At 46.5% G+C, this 12,676-nt stretch overlaps 1 protein-coding gene across 5 annotated transcripts in view; it reads left to right on the top strand.

Annotated features, from left to right (window-relative positions):
* Window positions 1–12,676, top strand: part of DHDDS (dehydrodolichyl diphosphate synthase subunit) — a 46,788-nt gene that overhangs the window by 3,349 nt on the left and 30,763 nt on the right. For all 5 annotated transcript variants that reach the window (XM_017856409.1, XM_017856412.1, XM_017856408.1 and 2 more), the window contains exons 3-4: window positions 3,974–4,090; window positions 9,171–9,313. In XM_017856409.1, coding sequence (XP_017711898.1) covers window positions 3,974–4,090; window positions 9,171–9,313 — 260 coding nt within the window. The remainder of the gene's footprint in view (window positions 1–3,973; window positions 4,091–9,170; window positions 9,314–12,676) is intronic.

Raw genomic sequence — 12,676 nt, 5'->3', positions numbered from 1 at the left:
TTTTTTTTTTTTTTTTTTTTTGTATTTTTAGTAGAGTTGAGGTTTCACCATGTTGGCCAGGCTGGTCTTGAACTCCTGGCCTCAAGTGATCTGCGTCCTAAAGTGCTGGGATTGCACCTCAGCGTCCTAAAGTGCTGGGATTACAGGCTTCAGCCACCGTTTCCGGCTCCAAGTAAGTTTTGTTTGGCTCAAAAAAAGTCTTTTTGGTTTGCTTTGAAAAACAATTTTTTTTTTTTTTTTTTGAGACAGAGTCTCACTCTGTCACCCAGGCTGGAGTGCGGTGGCATGATCTCGGCTCACTGCACCCTCTGCCTCCTGGGTTCAAGCAATTCTCCTGCCTCAGCCTCCCGAGTAGCTGGGATTACAGGTGCCCGCCACCACACCCAGCTAATTTTTCTTTATTTTTAGTAGAGACGGTTTCACCATGTTGGCCAGGCTGGTCTTTTTTTTTTTCTTTGAGACGGAGTCTTGCTCTGTCGCCCAGTCTGGAGTGCAGTGGCCAGATCTCAGCTCACTGCAAGCTCCGCCTCCCAGGTTTACGCCATTCTCCTGCCTCAGCCTCCGGAGTAGCTGGGACTACAGGCGCCCGCCACCTCGCCCGGCTAGTTTTTTTTTTGTATTTTAGTAGACACGGGGTTTCACCGTGTTAGCCAGGATGGTCTCGATCTCCTGACCTCGTGATCCGCCCGTCTCAGCCTCCCAAAGTGCTGGGATTACAGGCTTGAGCCACCGCGCCCGGCCTGCCAGGCTGGTCTTAAACTCCTGACCTTGTGATCCACCTGCCTCGGCTGCCCAAAGTTCTGGGATTATAGGCGTGAGCCACTGCGCCCGGCCGAAAAGCAAAATTGTTATAAAAGTCCTGATGTTTGGTTTTCTTGCAAGATCAACAGATCCAGCAATACTGCACCCCAGTTCCTGTGTGTCAGCAGTTGGCTAGAGGTCAGGAATTAGTGCCCTTTTTTTTTCTTTTTTTTGAGACAGAGTCTAACTCTGTCACCCAGGCTGGAGTGCAGTGGCGCCATCTCGGCTCACTGCAACCTCTGCCTCCCAGGTTCAAGCCATTCTCCCGCTTCAGCCTCCTGAGTAGCTGGGATTACAGGCTCCCACCACCATACTTGGCTAATTTTTTGCATTTTTTGTTTTTTTTTTCCCGAGGTGGAGTCTTGTTCTGTTGCCCAGGCTGGAGTACAGTGGCATGATCTTGGCTCACTGCAACCTCCGCCTCCCAGGTTCAAGCAGTTCTCCTGCCTCAGCCTCCCAAGTAGGTAGGATTACAGGCATCTGCCACCACGCCTGGGTAATTTTTGTATTTTTAGTAGAGACGGGGTTTCACCATATTGGCCAGCCTGGTCTTGAACTTCTGACCTCGTGATCTGCCCTCCTTTGCCTCCCAAAGTGCTGAGATTACAGGCGTGAGCCACTGCACCCAGCCCTAATTTTCGCATTTTTAGTAGAGATGGGGTTTCAACATGTTGGCCAAACTGGTCTTTAACTCCTGACCTCAAGTCATCCACCCATTTTGGCCTCCCCAAGTGCTGGAATTACAGGCGTGAGCTACTGCACCTGGCCGTATGAGTTCCTTTTTTCTGTAGAAGGTACCATCTTCGTTTGACTATACCCATCAAAATTTTTCCTAGCCAGGCACAATGGCTCAAACCTGTAATCCCAGTACTTTGGGAGGCCAAGTCGAGTGGATCTCTTGATCCCAGGAGTTCGATAGCAGCCTGGCCATTATGGTGAGACCCCCATCTCTACAAAAAATAAAAAAATTAGCTGGGTGTGGTAGTGTATTGCTGTAGTCCCAGCTACTTGGGAAATTGAAGTGGGAAAACCTTTCTCCTCCCAAAAGGTGGAGGTTGCAAATGAGCTAAGATGACACCACCATACTCCATCCAGCTTGGGTAACAGGGTAAGACCCTGTTTCTTTTTTTTCTTTTTTTTTTTTTGAGATGGAGTCTCACTCTGGCCAGGCTGGAGTGCAGTGGCACCATCTCAGCTCATTGCAAGGTCCACCTCCCAGGTTCACGCCATTCTCCTGCCTCAGCCTCCCGAGTAGCTGGGACTACAGGCGCCCACCACCACGCCCGGCTAACTTTTGTATTTTAGTAGAGATGGGGTTTCACTGTGTTAGCCAGGATGGTCTTGATCTCCTGACCTCATGATCCGCCCGCCTCGGCCTCCCAAAGTGCTGGTGGGATTACAGGTGTGAGCCACCTCGCCTGGCCTGAGTAAGACCCTTTTTCAAGGAAAAAAAATTTTTTTTTCCCTTTGCTCTCTAGTTGGAGACCAACTAAACCAAGCCTGTACTTAAGAGCATATGGTTGAAAGATTAACTCTGGGCTGGGCGCGGTGGCTCAAGCCTGTAATCCCAGCACTTTGGGAGGCCGAGATGGGCGGATCACGAGGTCAGGAGATCGAGACCATCCTGGCTAACACGGTGAAACCCCGTCTCTACTAAAAAAAAATACAAAAAACTAGCCGGGTGAGGTGGCGGGCACCTGTAGTCCCAGCTACTCTGGAGGCTGAGGCAGGAGAATGGCGTGAACCCGGGAGCCGGAGCTTGCAGTGAGCTGAGATCCGGCCACTGCACTCCAGACTGGGCGACAGAGCGAGACTCTGTCTCAAAAAAAAAAATAAAGAAACATTAACTCTGGAAGCAGAGGGACATCAGTTTGAATCCCCATTTGTCTCTTCTTAACTGTGTGAATTATGCAAGTCACTAGAAGTCTCTGAGCTTGTTTTTCCACCTGTAAAATGAAGATAATACTATTTACTTTATAGACTTGCATGATAAGATGAAGTATAAGAAGCTTAGCATAGTATTTGCCATGGAGTAAGTGCTCAGTAAATATGTAAATAAAAATAAGTAGGCCGGGCGCAGTGGTTCACGCCTGTAATCCCAGCACTTTGGGAGGCCAAGGCGGGCAGATCACGAGGTCAGGAGATCGAGACCATCCTGGCTAACACGGTGAAACCCCGTCTCTACTAAAAACACACAAAAAAATCAGCCGGGCGTGGTGGCAGGCGCCTGTAATCCCAGCTACTCAGGAGGCTGAGGCAGGAGAATGGCGTGAACCCAAGAGGCGGAGCTTGCAGTGAGCTGAGATTATACCACTGCACTCCAGCCTGGGCAACAGAGCGAGACTCCGTCTCAAAAAAAAAGTAGGCCAGCTATGGTGGCTCATACCTTTTTTAATCCCAGCAGTTTGGGAGGCTGATGAAGGAGGATTACTTGAGCCCAGGAGTTTGAGACCTGGGCAACATGCGGAAACACCCCACCCGTCTCTTTTTTTTTTTCTTTTTTTTTTTTTTTTTGAGACAGTCTCACTGTGTCGCCCAGGCTGGAGTACAGTGGTGTGATCTCGACTCACTGCAACCTCCACCTCCTGGGTTCAAGCGATTCTCCTGCCTCAGCCTCCAGAGTAGAGTAGCTGAGACTACAGGCACGTGCCACCATGCCTGGCTAATTTTTGTATTTTTAGTAGCGACCAAGTTTCACCATATTGGCCAGGCTGGTCTCGAACGCCTGACCTCAAGTGATCCACCCACCTCAGCCTCCCAAAGTGCTGGGATTATAGGCGTAAGCCACCATGCCTGGCCAACTCCATCTCTTAAAAAAAAAAAAGAAAAGAAAAAAGGCTAGGTAGGTGTGATGGCATGTGCTGGTAGCCTGGCTACTCAGTGGGAGGCAGAGGTGGGAGGATCACTTGAGCCCAGGAGGCCAAGGCTGCAGTCAGCTGTGATCATACCATTGCATTCCAGTCTGGGTGACTGAGTGAGATCCTGCCTCAAAATTAAGTAACTAAGTAAGTAAACTTTAATGTCTTTTTACTGAGTTAAAAGCACAAAGTACCCAATTCCCTTTGTTGGGGTTTTCATCACATAGCCCAAACTTATCACCTTTGGGTGTAGTGTCTTCCTTTATCCCTGAGGAATATGAAACCTGTTCATGATTTGTCTTCCTATTCCACAGGCAGGCCCAATGCCGAAACACATTGCATTCATAATGGACGGGAACCGTCGCTATGCCAAGAAGTGCCAGGTGGAGCGGCAGGAAGGCCACTCACAGGGCTTCAACAAGCTAGCTGAGGTGGGTGTGTATGGCAGAGCCCAAAGTGAACAGTCTGTGGAGAGGTGGATTATAGCTAGAAAACCAGGCTCTGAGTTTGCTGTGGTTGGAGAGTGTTTTGTGTATCTGTCTCTGTGTTTTACTGTTTGCTTGCTAGCTATAGGTCTCATCTTGACATTGGCCAGATGTGGTTGCTTATGCCTGTAATCCCACACTTTGGGAGGCCGAGGCAGGAGGATTGCTTGAGCCCAGGGTTTCAGGACCAGCCCGGGCAACATAATCGAACCCTGTCTCTACAAAAAAATTTAAAAATTAGCCAGACTTGGTGGTGCACATCTGTGCCTCCAGCTACTCAGGAGGCTAAGGTGGGAGGACTATCTGAGCCCAGGAAGCTTGAGGCTGCAGTGAACAGAGATTGTGCCACTGTACTCTAGCCTGGGTGACAGAGTGACACCATCTCAAGAAAAAAAAAAAATGACATTAACAAAGAAGTAATCATCCAGTGAATGACCATAAAATATTAGAAATAGGAACAAAATTGCCTCTTCTTATTTTAATAAATCAACAGTTTATATTCTATGCCTCATCCAATCCTTATTGTATGCTCTACATGACTTAAAATTAATAAAATTGGCCGGGCGCAGTGACTCAAGCCTGTAATCCCAGCACTTTGGGAGGCCGAGACGGGCGGATCACGAGGTCAGGAGATCGAGACCATCCTGGCTAACACGGTGAAACCCCATCTCTACTAAAATGCAAAAAAATTAGCCGGGCGTGGCGGCGAGCGCTTGTAGTCCCAGCTACTTGGGAGGCTGAGGCAGGAGAAGGGCGTGAACCCGGGAGGTGGAGCTTGCAGTGAGCAGAGATCGCGCCACTGCACTCCAGCCTGGGCGACTGAGCAAGACTCTGTCTCAAAAAAAAAATAAAAAATAAAAAAAATTAATAAAATAAAATTAATAAAATTGCATCTGTAGCTTCAGTAACCTTATTTTTTAACATTTTGATTTTGTTTGTTTGAGACAGAGTCTCGCTCTGTTGCCCAGGCTGGAGTGCAGTGGCATGATCACTGCTCACTGCAACCTCCACCTCCCAGGTTCAAGTGATTTTCTTCCTCAGCCTCCTGAGTAGTTGAGATTGAACACCTGTCACCACATCCAACTAATTCTTTTGTATTTTGAGTAGAGATGGGGTTTCATCATGTTGGCCAGGCTGTTCTCGAACTCCTGACCTCAAGTGATCCACCCCCATCAGCCTCCCAAAGTGCTGGGGTTACAGTCATGAGCCACTGTGCCCGGCCAACATTTGGGGAAGCATTTTTTAAGGTGTATATATAAGCTTTCTAACTGTATGTTTCAATGACTGTAGAATATTTTATCAAGAGGATCTGATACAATTTAACTGCTCCACTATTACTTGACATTACAATAAACATTATAAATAGTACTGTTTCACCCTGGGCAACATGGTGAGATCCTGTCTCTACCAAAAAAAAAAAAATTAGCCAAGCACGGTGGTACATGCCTGTGGTCCCAGCTACTTACGGGACTGAGGTGGAAGGATCACTTGAACCCTGGAGGTTGAGGCTGCAGTGAGCTATGTTCATGTCACCACACTCCAGCCTGGTGACAGAGCAAGACCTTGTCTGAAAAAGAAAGTACTCTTTTTGGATAAATTCTTAGAAGTGACATTTCTGGACAAATATTGGGTGACTATTCATTCTGCTTTGGCAAGGCTGACAGGTTTCTCAGGACGCAGGTCTTTCAGTGCTAAAACTGGTGAAAGTCCCCGGCAAACCAGGACATCACTCTACACAGAGGTCATGAACATTTTGTGGTATAATGCATGTTATAAATTGGAAAACATTAAGTTTAACAAAAGAATGGAATATGACAATCTTGGTGAAACTTTTAAGAAGAATGGAGGGCCGGGAGCGGTGGCTCATGCCTGTAATCCCAGCACTTTGGGAGGCCGAGGCACGCAGATCATGAGGTCAGAAGATCAAGACCATCCTGGCTAACACGGTGAAACCCTGTCTCTACTAAAATTACAAAAAATTAGCCAGGCATGGTGGCAGGCGCCTGTAATCCCAGCTACTCAGGAGGCTGAGGCAGGAGAATGGCGTGAACCCAAGAGGCGGAGCTTGCAGTGAGCTGAGATTATACCACTGCACTCCAGCCTGGGCAACAGAGCGAGACTCCGTCTCAAAAAAAAAAAAAAAGAATGGAAATATGGTCTGTAGTTCACAGGTCCCAGTATCCTGGCACAGGGGCACAGCGTGATGCCAGGGCTGTGATGTTTTTTTCTTGAATGAGTGGCAGTGGGGTTCTCACTAACACCTTGTAGAAGTCTTTACTTTATAGGGTTTGTTGACTCTGGCTTCTGTTTTGTAACTGAGAGGCAGTTTTGCCTAATGCTTAGGAGCTTAAGCTCTGGAGTCACTCAGAACTCATTGGCACACCTGCTCTGTCACTGTCTGGCTTTGCAACCTGCAGTGAGTTATGTAGCTTCCTTTTGCCTCAGTTTCTTCATCTATAAAACAGGGTTAGCAATCTCTCTTAGTAGATTATTTGAAGATAAATAAGCTGGCACAATGAAAAGCATGTAGCACAGGCCCTGACATAAAGGAAGTGCTCAAAAATCAAACTTGTTATTCGCAACTATATTGACTGATGTCAGTGGTGGGTTCCAACCCAGATGTGCCATCCACAGTGGCTGCCTTGCAAGGTGTTTAGAGCCTGAGGCTGTTCAAGTGTCAGATTCTCACTGGTAATTTTCCTAAGATGACAATAGATTTGTTGGCTTGTGTGTTTGTTAAGGAGTTAGAGAGGTAGCTCTTTAGCTTTGTTTCTTCTGTTCTCCATCTCTCAACATTTCTCCAGCTCTCCATCTCTCAACATTGTTCCTCACCTCTCAGCATTGTTCTCCACCTTTAGTGGTACAGGATTAGAGCAGCCCCAAAGGACTAAGTTTTTTTCTTTTTTTTTTTTTTTCTTGAGACGGAGTCTTGCTCTGTCACCCAGGCTGGGGTGCAGTGGCACGATCTCAGCTCACTACAACCTCTGCCTCCCGGGTTCAAGCGATTCTCCTGCCTTAGCCTGCCGAGTAGCTGGGATTACAGGTGCGTGCCACCACTCCCGGCTAATTTTTGTGTTTTTAATAGAGACGGGGTTTCACCATGTTAGCCAGGCTGGTCTCGAACTCCTGACCTCATGATCTGCACCCCCGTGGCCTAAGTGCTGGGATTACAGGTGTGAGCCACCGCGCCCAGCCAGGACTAAGTTTAAGTGTGAGTTTCATTTCTTCTTTTTTTTGAGACAGAGTCTCGCTCTCTCTGTCGCCCAGGTTGGAGTGCAGTGGCGTGATCTTGGCTCACTGCAACCTCTGCCTCCCAGGTTCGAGGGATTCTCCTGCCTCAGCCTCCTGACTAGCTGGGATTACAGGCCTGCGTCACCACACCCAGCTAATTTTTGCATTTTTAGTAGAGATGGGGTTTCACCATGTTGGTCAGGCTGGTCTCGAACTCCTGACCTCATGATCCGCCCACCTCGGCCTCCCAAAGTGCTGGGATTATAGGCATGAGCCACCATGCCTGGCCTGTTTTTTTTGAGTCAAAGTCTCACTCTGTAGTCCAGGCTGGAGTGCAGTGGTGAGATCTCCACTCATCACAGCCTCTGCCTCCCAGGTTCAAGCAATTCTCCTGCCTCAACCTCCCAAGTAGCTGGGATTGCAGGCATGTGCCACTGCACCTGGCTAAGTTTTTGTATTTTTAGTAGAGATGGGGTTTTACCATGTTGGCCAGGCTGGTCTTGAACTCCTAACCTCAGGTAATCCGCTCACCTTGGCCTCCCAAAGTGCTAGGGTTACAGGTGTGACCCACCGCACCCAGCCAGTTTCATTTCTTTTTGAATTATAATTTCATATGGTGAAATGCACAGATTTTAGGTTTTGACAATGCATTCATTTAACCCATACCCCTGTTGAGATATAGGACATTTCCTGCTGGGCGCAGTGGCTCATGCCTGTAATCCTAGCACTTTGGGAGGCCGAGGCAGGCAGATCACCTGAGGTTAGGAGTTTGAGACCAGCCTGGCCAGCATGGCGAAACCTGTCTCTACTAAAAATACAAAAAGCCGGGTGTGGTGGCACATGCCTGTAGGCCACCTACTCGGGAGGCTGAGGCAGGAGAATCACTTGAATGTAGGAGGTGGAGGTTGTAGTGAGCCAAGATTGTAGCACTGCACTCCAGCCTGGGTGACAGAATGAGATTCCAGGAAAAAAAAAAAAAGATGTAGACATTTCTGTCTCTCCAAACAGTTCCCTGGTGCCCCTTCTCAATCAACTTCTGTTCCACCTCCTCCTTTTCTTCTCTAGGCAACTACTGTTCTGATTTCTGTAACTATAAATTTGTTTTTCGTGTTCTAGAACTCTATATAATGGAATCAGACAGTTGAGTTGAGGATTTTTGACATATTCTTCAACTCTGAGCCTGTTTTATCATCTGTAAAGTAGGCATGAAAACAGCAGTGTCATTTTAAAGTGGTTGTTCAAAGAATCGAATGAAATTATGTGAAAACTCTTTGCAGGCTATTAAATGTTACACAGCTGTCCAGTTATTGCTTTTTTCTTTTGACTCATCAGCCTCTCAACCTACCAGAATAATGAAGTTATGCTGTGAGTAATAACACCTTGTGTTTTTATATTGTTCGTTAACCACCTTGTAAGGGATGGATTGTGATTCCTATTACAGGTAAGGAGACTTAAACCTAGAGAGATTAAGTGATTTGATTCTAGTCACGTAAGTGCATGATGGAGTCAGGGACTAGAACCTAGGTCTTTACACTCTCAGTGCAGAGTTCTTTCTTGTAATGCACAATGCCATCAGCATTCACTAAGATCACATTTTTCAGTTTCTTCAATGGTGGTTTTCTCCTTGTTTTATTCATTAATTCTGACATAAACACTGATGTTATCCTAGCTTCACCCAGCTTTGGGAGGAGAAAAGTCTGCCTCCCATCTCCAACTCTGAGTCAGGACCAAAAAGTACCTCGTTTCCCTTCCCACTCTTCCTTGTATCCTAGCTCCTTGCCTTCTCCCCTCTCAGACTCTGCGGTGGTGTTTGAACCTGGGCATCCTAGAGGTGACGGTCTACGCATTCAGCATTGAGAACTTCAAACGCTCCAAGAGTGAGGTAGACGGGCTTATGGATCTGGCCCGGCAGAAGTTCAGCCGCTTGATGGAAGAACAGTAAGATGCTATCAGAGGGGAGAGTATGTTCTTCCACCACCCCCAGCCTTATCCTAACCCTTGAAATTCTGTTATCTGAGGCTTACTTAAGGGACTCCTAACTCTTTTTAATGTTAGTTAGACATCTTGGGTGGCAAATATCAGAAATACAAGATAGTCTTTCATTCTTTATTTCTTCCGTTTTTTTTTTTTTTAATTAAAAGGGGCATTTATTTGAGGATATTGAGGTGTGTCACATGATTTAAGAACAAGTACAGCCAACCTCAAGCAAAACTGAAACCAGGAATTAAACCCACTAGGTAGAACCTCTGTATTCATTTATTTCCACCAGTTTTCTCTGCTTCAAAAGAGCAACCCAGAATCAATAAAATCCCTTAATTGGGATCCCTAAATTCTATCAGATTTCTACCCCAGAGCCAATAAACTATGGCCAAGGAAGTAGAGTTAAAGAAAACATTAAGGAAGTCATTTTCTGCTGCACAGTGAACCCTAAAAGTTACTGTACTCCCCTGCATAGTCTTTTTGGAGGGATGGGATGATGCATAAGAGACATTTATGGGGAAGCGTCAGTACCATTCTTAGCTGTCAGTAAGTTTAGGCTTAACTTAGGGAATAAAGCCAGAGAGGGGAAAAGACGAAGTTCAGTGGAGACTGCTTGCTTCAAAGTATGGAGCCCTTACCAGCCAGAATTGCCCAAAAATCTTAGTTACAACTGTTGTGTGCCCAGCTCCTACCTATACCAGGAAGATGAGAGAACAGTGAGCCTAGAACTCCAGTGAAGGTAAGCCTAGAACAATGGGTGGTAGGGAGAGTAGCCAGGCTTTCTTCTGTCTATATTAGGATGGTGAGATTCTGGGCTACAGACATTGCTCCCTGGTCCCCAGCAGAGCCTGTGTGGCTCAGAGTTTACACCTAAGGAGCCAGGGATGGAGGCACGGGGGGCACATCCCACTAATCTTACCTTTTTAAAGTGCTTACTATATGCCAGGCTTTGAGCCTCAAATATATTCTTACTCATCCTGTAATCACATTATACCATGACAAAGATATTATTAGCCCATTTTTAGAGAGAAGGAAAGTAGAAACCAAAGAAGTTAAGGCATATATCCTAGGTCACACAGCTATCAGGCAGAGCCAAGGTGCACACCTGGGTCTTTCTGACTCCAGAGCTAAGCTATCATCTACACTGTGCTCTGAGAGACAGGCCGTCTTACAATTCCTGCAAGATCAAAATGCACGGCAGAAGAGATGCTAATGACATTGCTCTGATCAGTTAATAGTAGAGAAAATGGTCTTCGTTTATCATGAAGTCCTGGCAAAAGCAAGAAGAAACCTCAGAGGTGCTTTACCATTAATGTGCCACAGAACCCCAAGGTCTGAGGAGGTGTAGAAAGAACCCAGTGGGAGTGGGGTAGAGGGTGCTGAGTTGCATTTACCTATTTAATGTATTAGGCTTCTGTGTAGAATTTGATTTGAAGAAAGGGTTCTTTGGCTGAAAGAAAGTGGGAAAACCACTGGCCTGATTCTATTTCATCAGTTGGGAAACGAAACCCTAGTAAAGAGAAGAAGTTGAGCAGGGTGGCTTGCACCTGTAATCCCAGCGCTTTGGGAGGCCAAGGAGGGCGGATTGCTTTAGTCCAGGAATTTGCTTGAGTCCAGCCTAGCCAACATGGCAAAACCCCATCTCTACAAAAAAATACAAAAAAATTAACTGAGGAGGGTGGCACATGCCTGTAATCCCAGCTACACGGGAGGCTGAAGAGGGAGGCTCACTTGAGTCTGGGGAGGTTGAGGCTTCAATGAGCTGTGATTGAACCACTATCTTCCATCCTGGGCAACAGAGTGAGACGCTGTCTCAAAAAATTAATTAATTAAAATAAAAATAAGTAAATTAAAATTTTAAAAAACATTAGACGAGGGCTTATGCATGGTCACACATCAAGCTAGTGGCAGAACTATACCACAAGCTAGCAGGAAGAGCTGAATCGAGGTCTTCTAGTATACTTCCTTCTATTAAGCTCACATTTTCCAAACGTGAAGCATTTGTTTTCTTCATAGCATTTCCAGATGAGAGAAACTGGTTGAATTCATTCTCACCTTATGCAGAGTTTGGGAGTTATTGTATGGAAGCAATATAATGTCATAATTAAGAAGACAAGCTCTGGAGGCTGACTCCCTATGTGCAAATCCTGGTTCTCCATTCATCAACTGTCCGAACAAATTACCTAATGTCCCTGTGCCTCAGTTTCCTCATCTGTAAAAGGGGAATAATAATGGTATATAACTCAGAGGTTGGTGTAAGAAATGGAATGTGTTGGTACATGTAAAGCACTTAGACCAGTATCTGGCATTTAGTAAACATAGAATGTTAGCTGTCATCATTATCATCATATTTCACTAGAATGTAACAAAAGTAACCAATAATACAGCTCCTTCCCTTGAGGAGTTTACTCACTTCTCAAATGGGACTTCACAGATACATAAAATGCAACTTCCCAAAAAGGACACATGAGGTTGTGTAATATATAGTAAAGAGTTTGGGTTCTTGCTGGACATGGTGGCTCATGCCTGTAATCCTAGCACTGTGGGAGGCTCAGGCAGGAGGATCACTTGAGGTCAGGAGTTTGAGACCACCTTGGGCAACATAGTGAGACCTCATCTTTACAAAAAATACAAAAATTAGCCGGGCATGGTGGTGTACACCTTTAGTCCCAGCTACTTGGGAAGCTGAGGCAGGAGGATCGCTTGAGTCCAGGATTTGGAAGTTACATTGAACCATGAGTATACCGCTGCACTCCAGCCTGGGTGAGGGTAAGACCCTGACTGCAAAAAAGCCAACAAACAAACAAACAAAAAAGAGTTTGGGACTGAGCGCTGTGGCTCATGCATGTAATCTCAGCTCTTTGGGAGACTGAGGCAGGCAGATCACTTGAGGTCAGGAGTTCGAGACCAGCCTGGCCAACATGGTGAAACCCTGTCTCTACTAAAAATACAAAAATTAGCCAGGCATGGTGGCGGGTGCCTGTAATCCCAGCTACTTGGGAGGCTGAGGTGGGAGGATCGCTTGAACCTGGAAGGCGGAGGTTGCAGTGAGCCGAGATCACACCACTGCACTCCAGCCTGGGTGACAGAGCAAGACTCCGTCTCAAGAAAAATAATTTCGGGGCCGGGCGCGGTGGCTCAAGCCTGTAATCCCAGCACTTTGGGAGGCCGAGACGGGCGGATCACGAGGTCAGGAGATCGAGACCATCCTGGCTAATATGGTGAAACCCCGTCTCTACTAAAAAATACAAAAAACTAGCCGGGCGACGAGGCGGGCGCCTGTAGTCCCAGCTACTGGGGAGGCTGAGACAGGAGAATGGC

This window comes from Rhinopithecus bieti, unplaced genomic scaffold, assembly GCF_001698545.2.
Source record: "Rhinopithecus bieti isolate Rb0 unplaced genomic scaffold, ASM169854v2 scaffold_41082, whole genome shotgun sequence".
Classification (NCBI taxonomy): domain Eukaryota; kingdom Metazoa; phylum Chordata; class Mammalia; order Primates; family Cercopithecidae; genus Rhinopithecus; species Rhinopithecus bieti.
The sequence above is the reverse complement of the archived record's forward strand: the minus strand, read 5'-3'. Positions and strand labels throughout refer to the sequence as shown.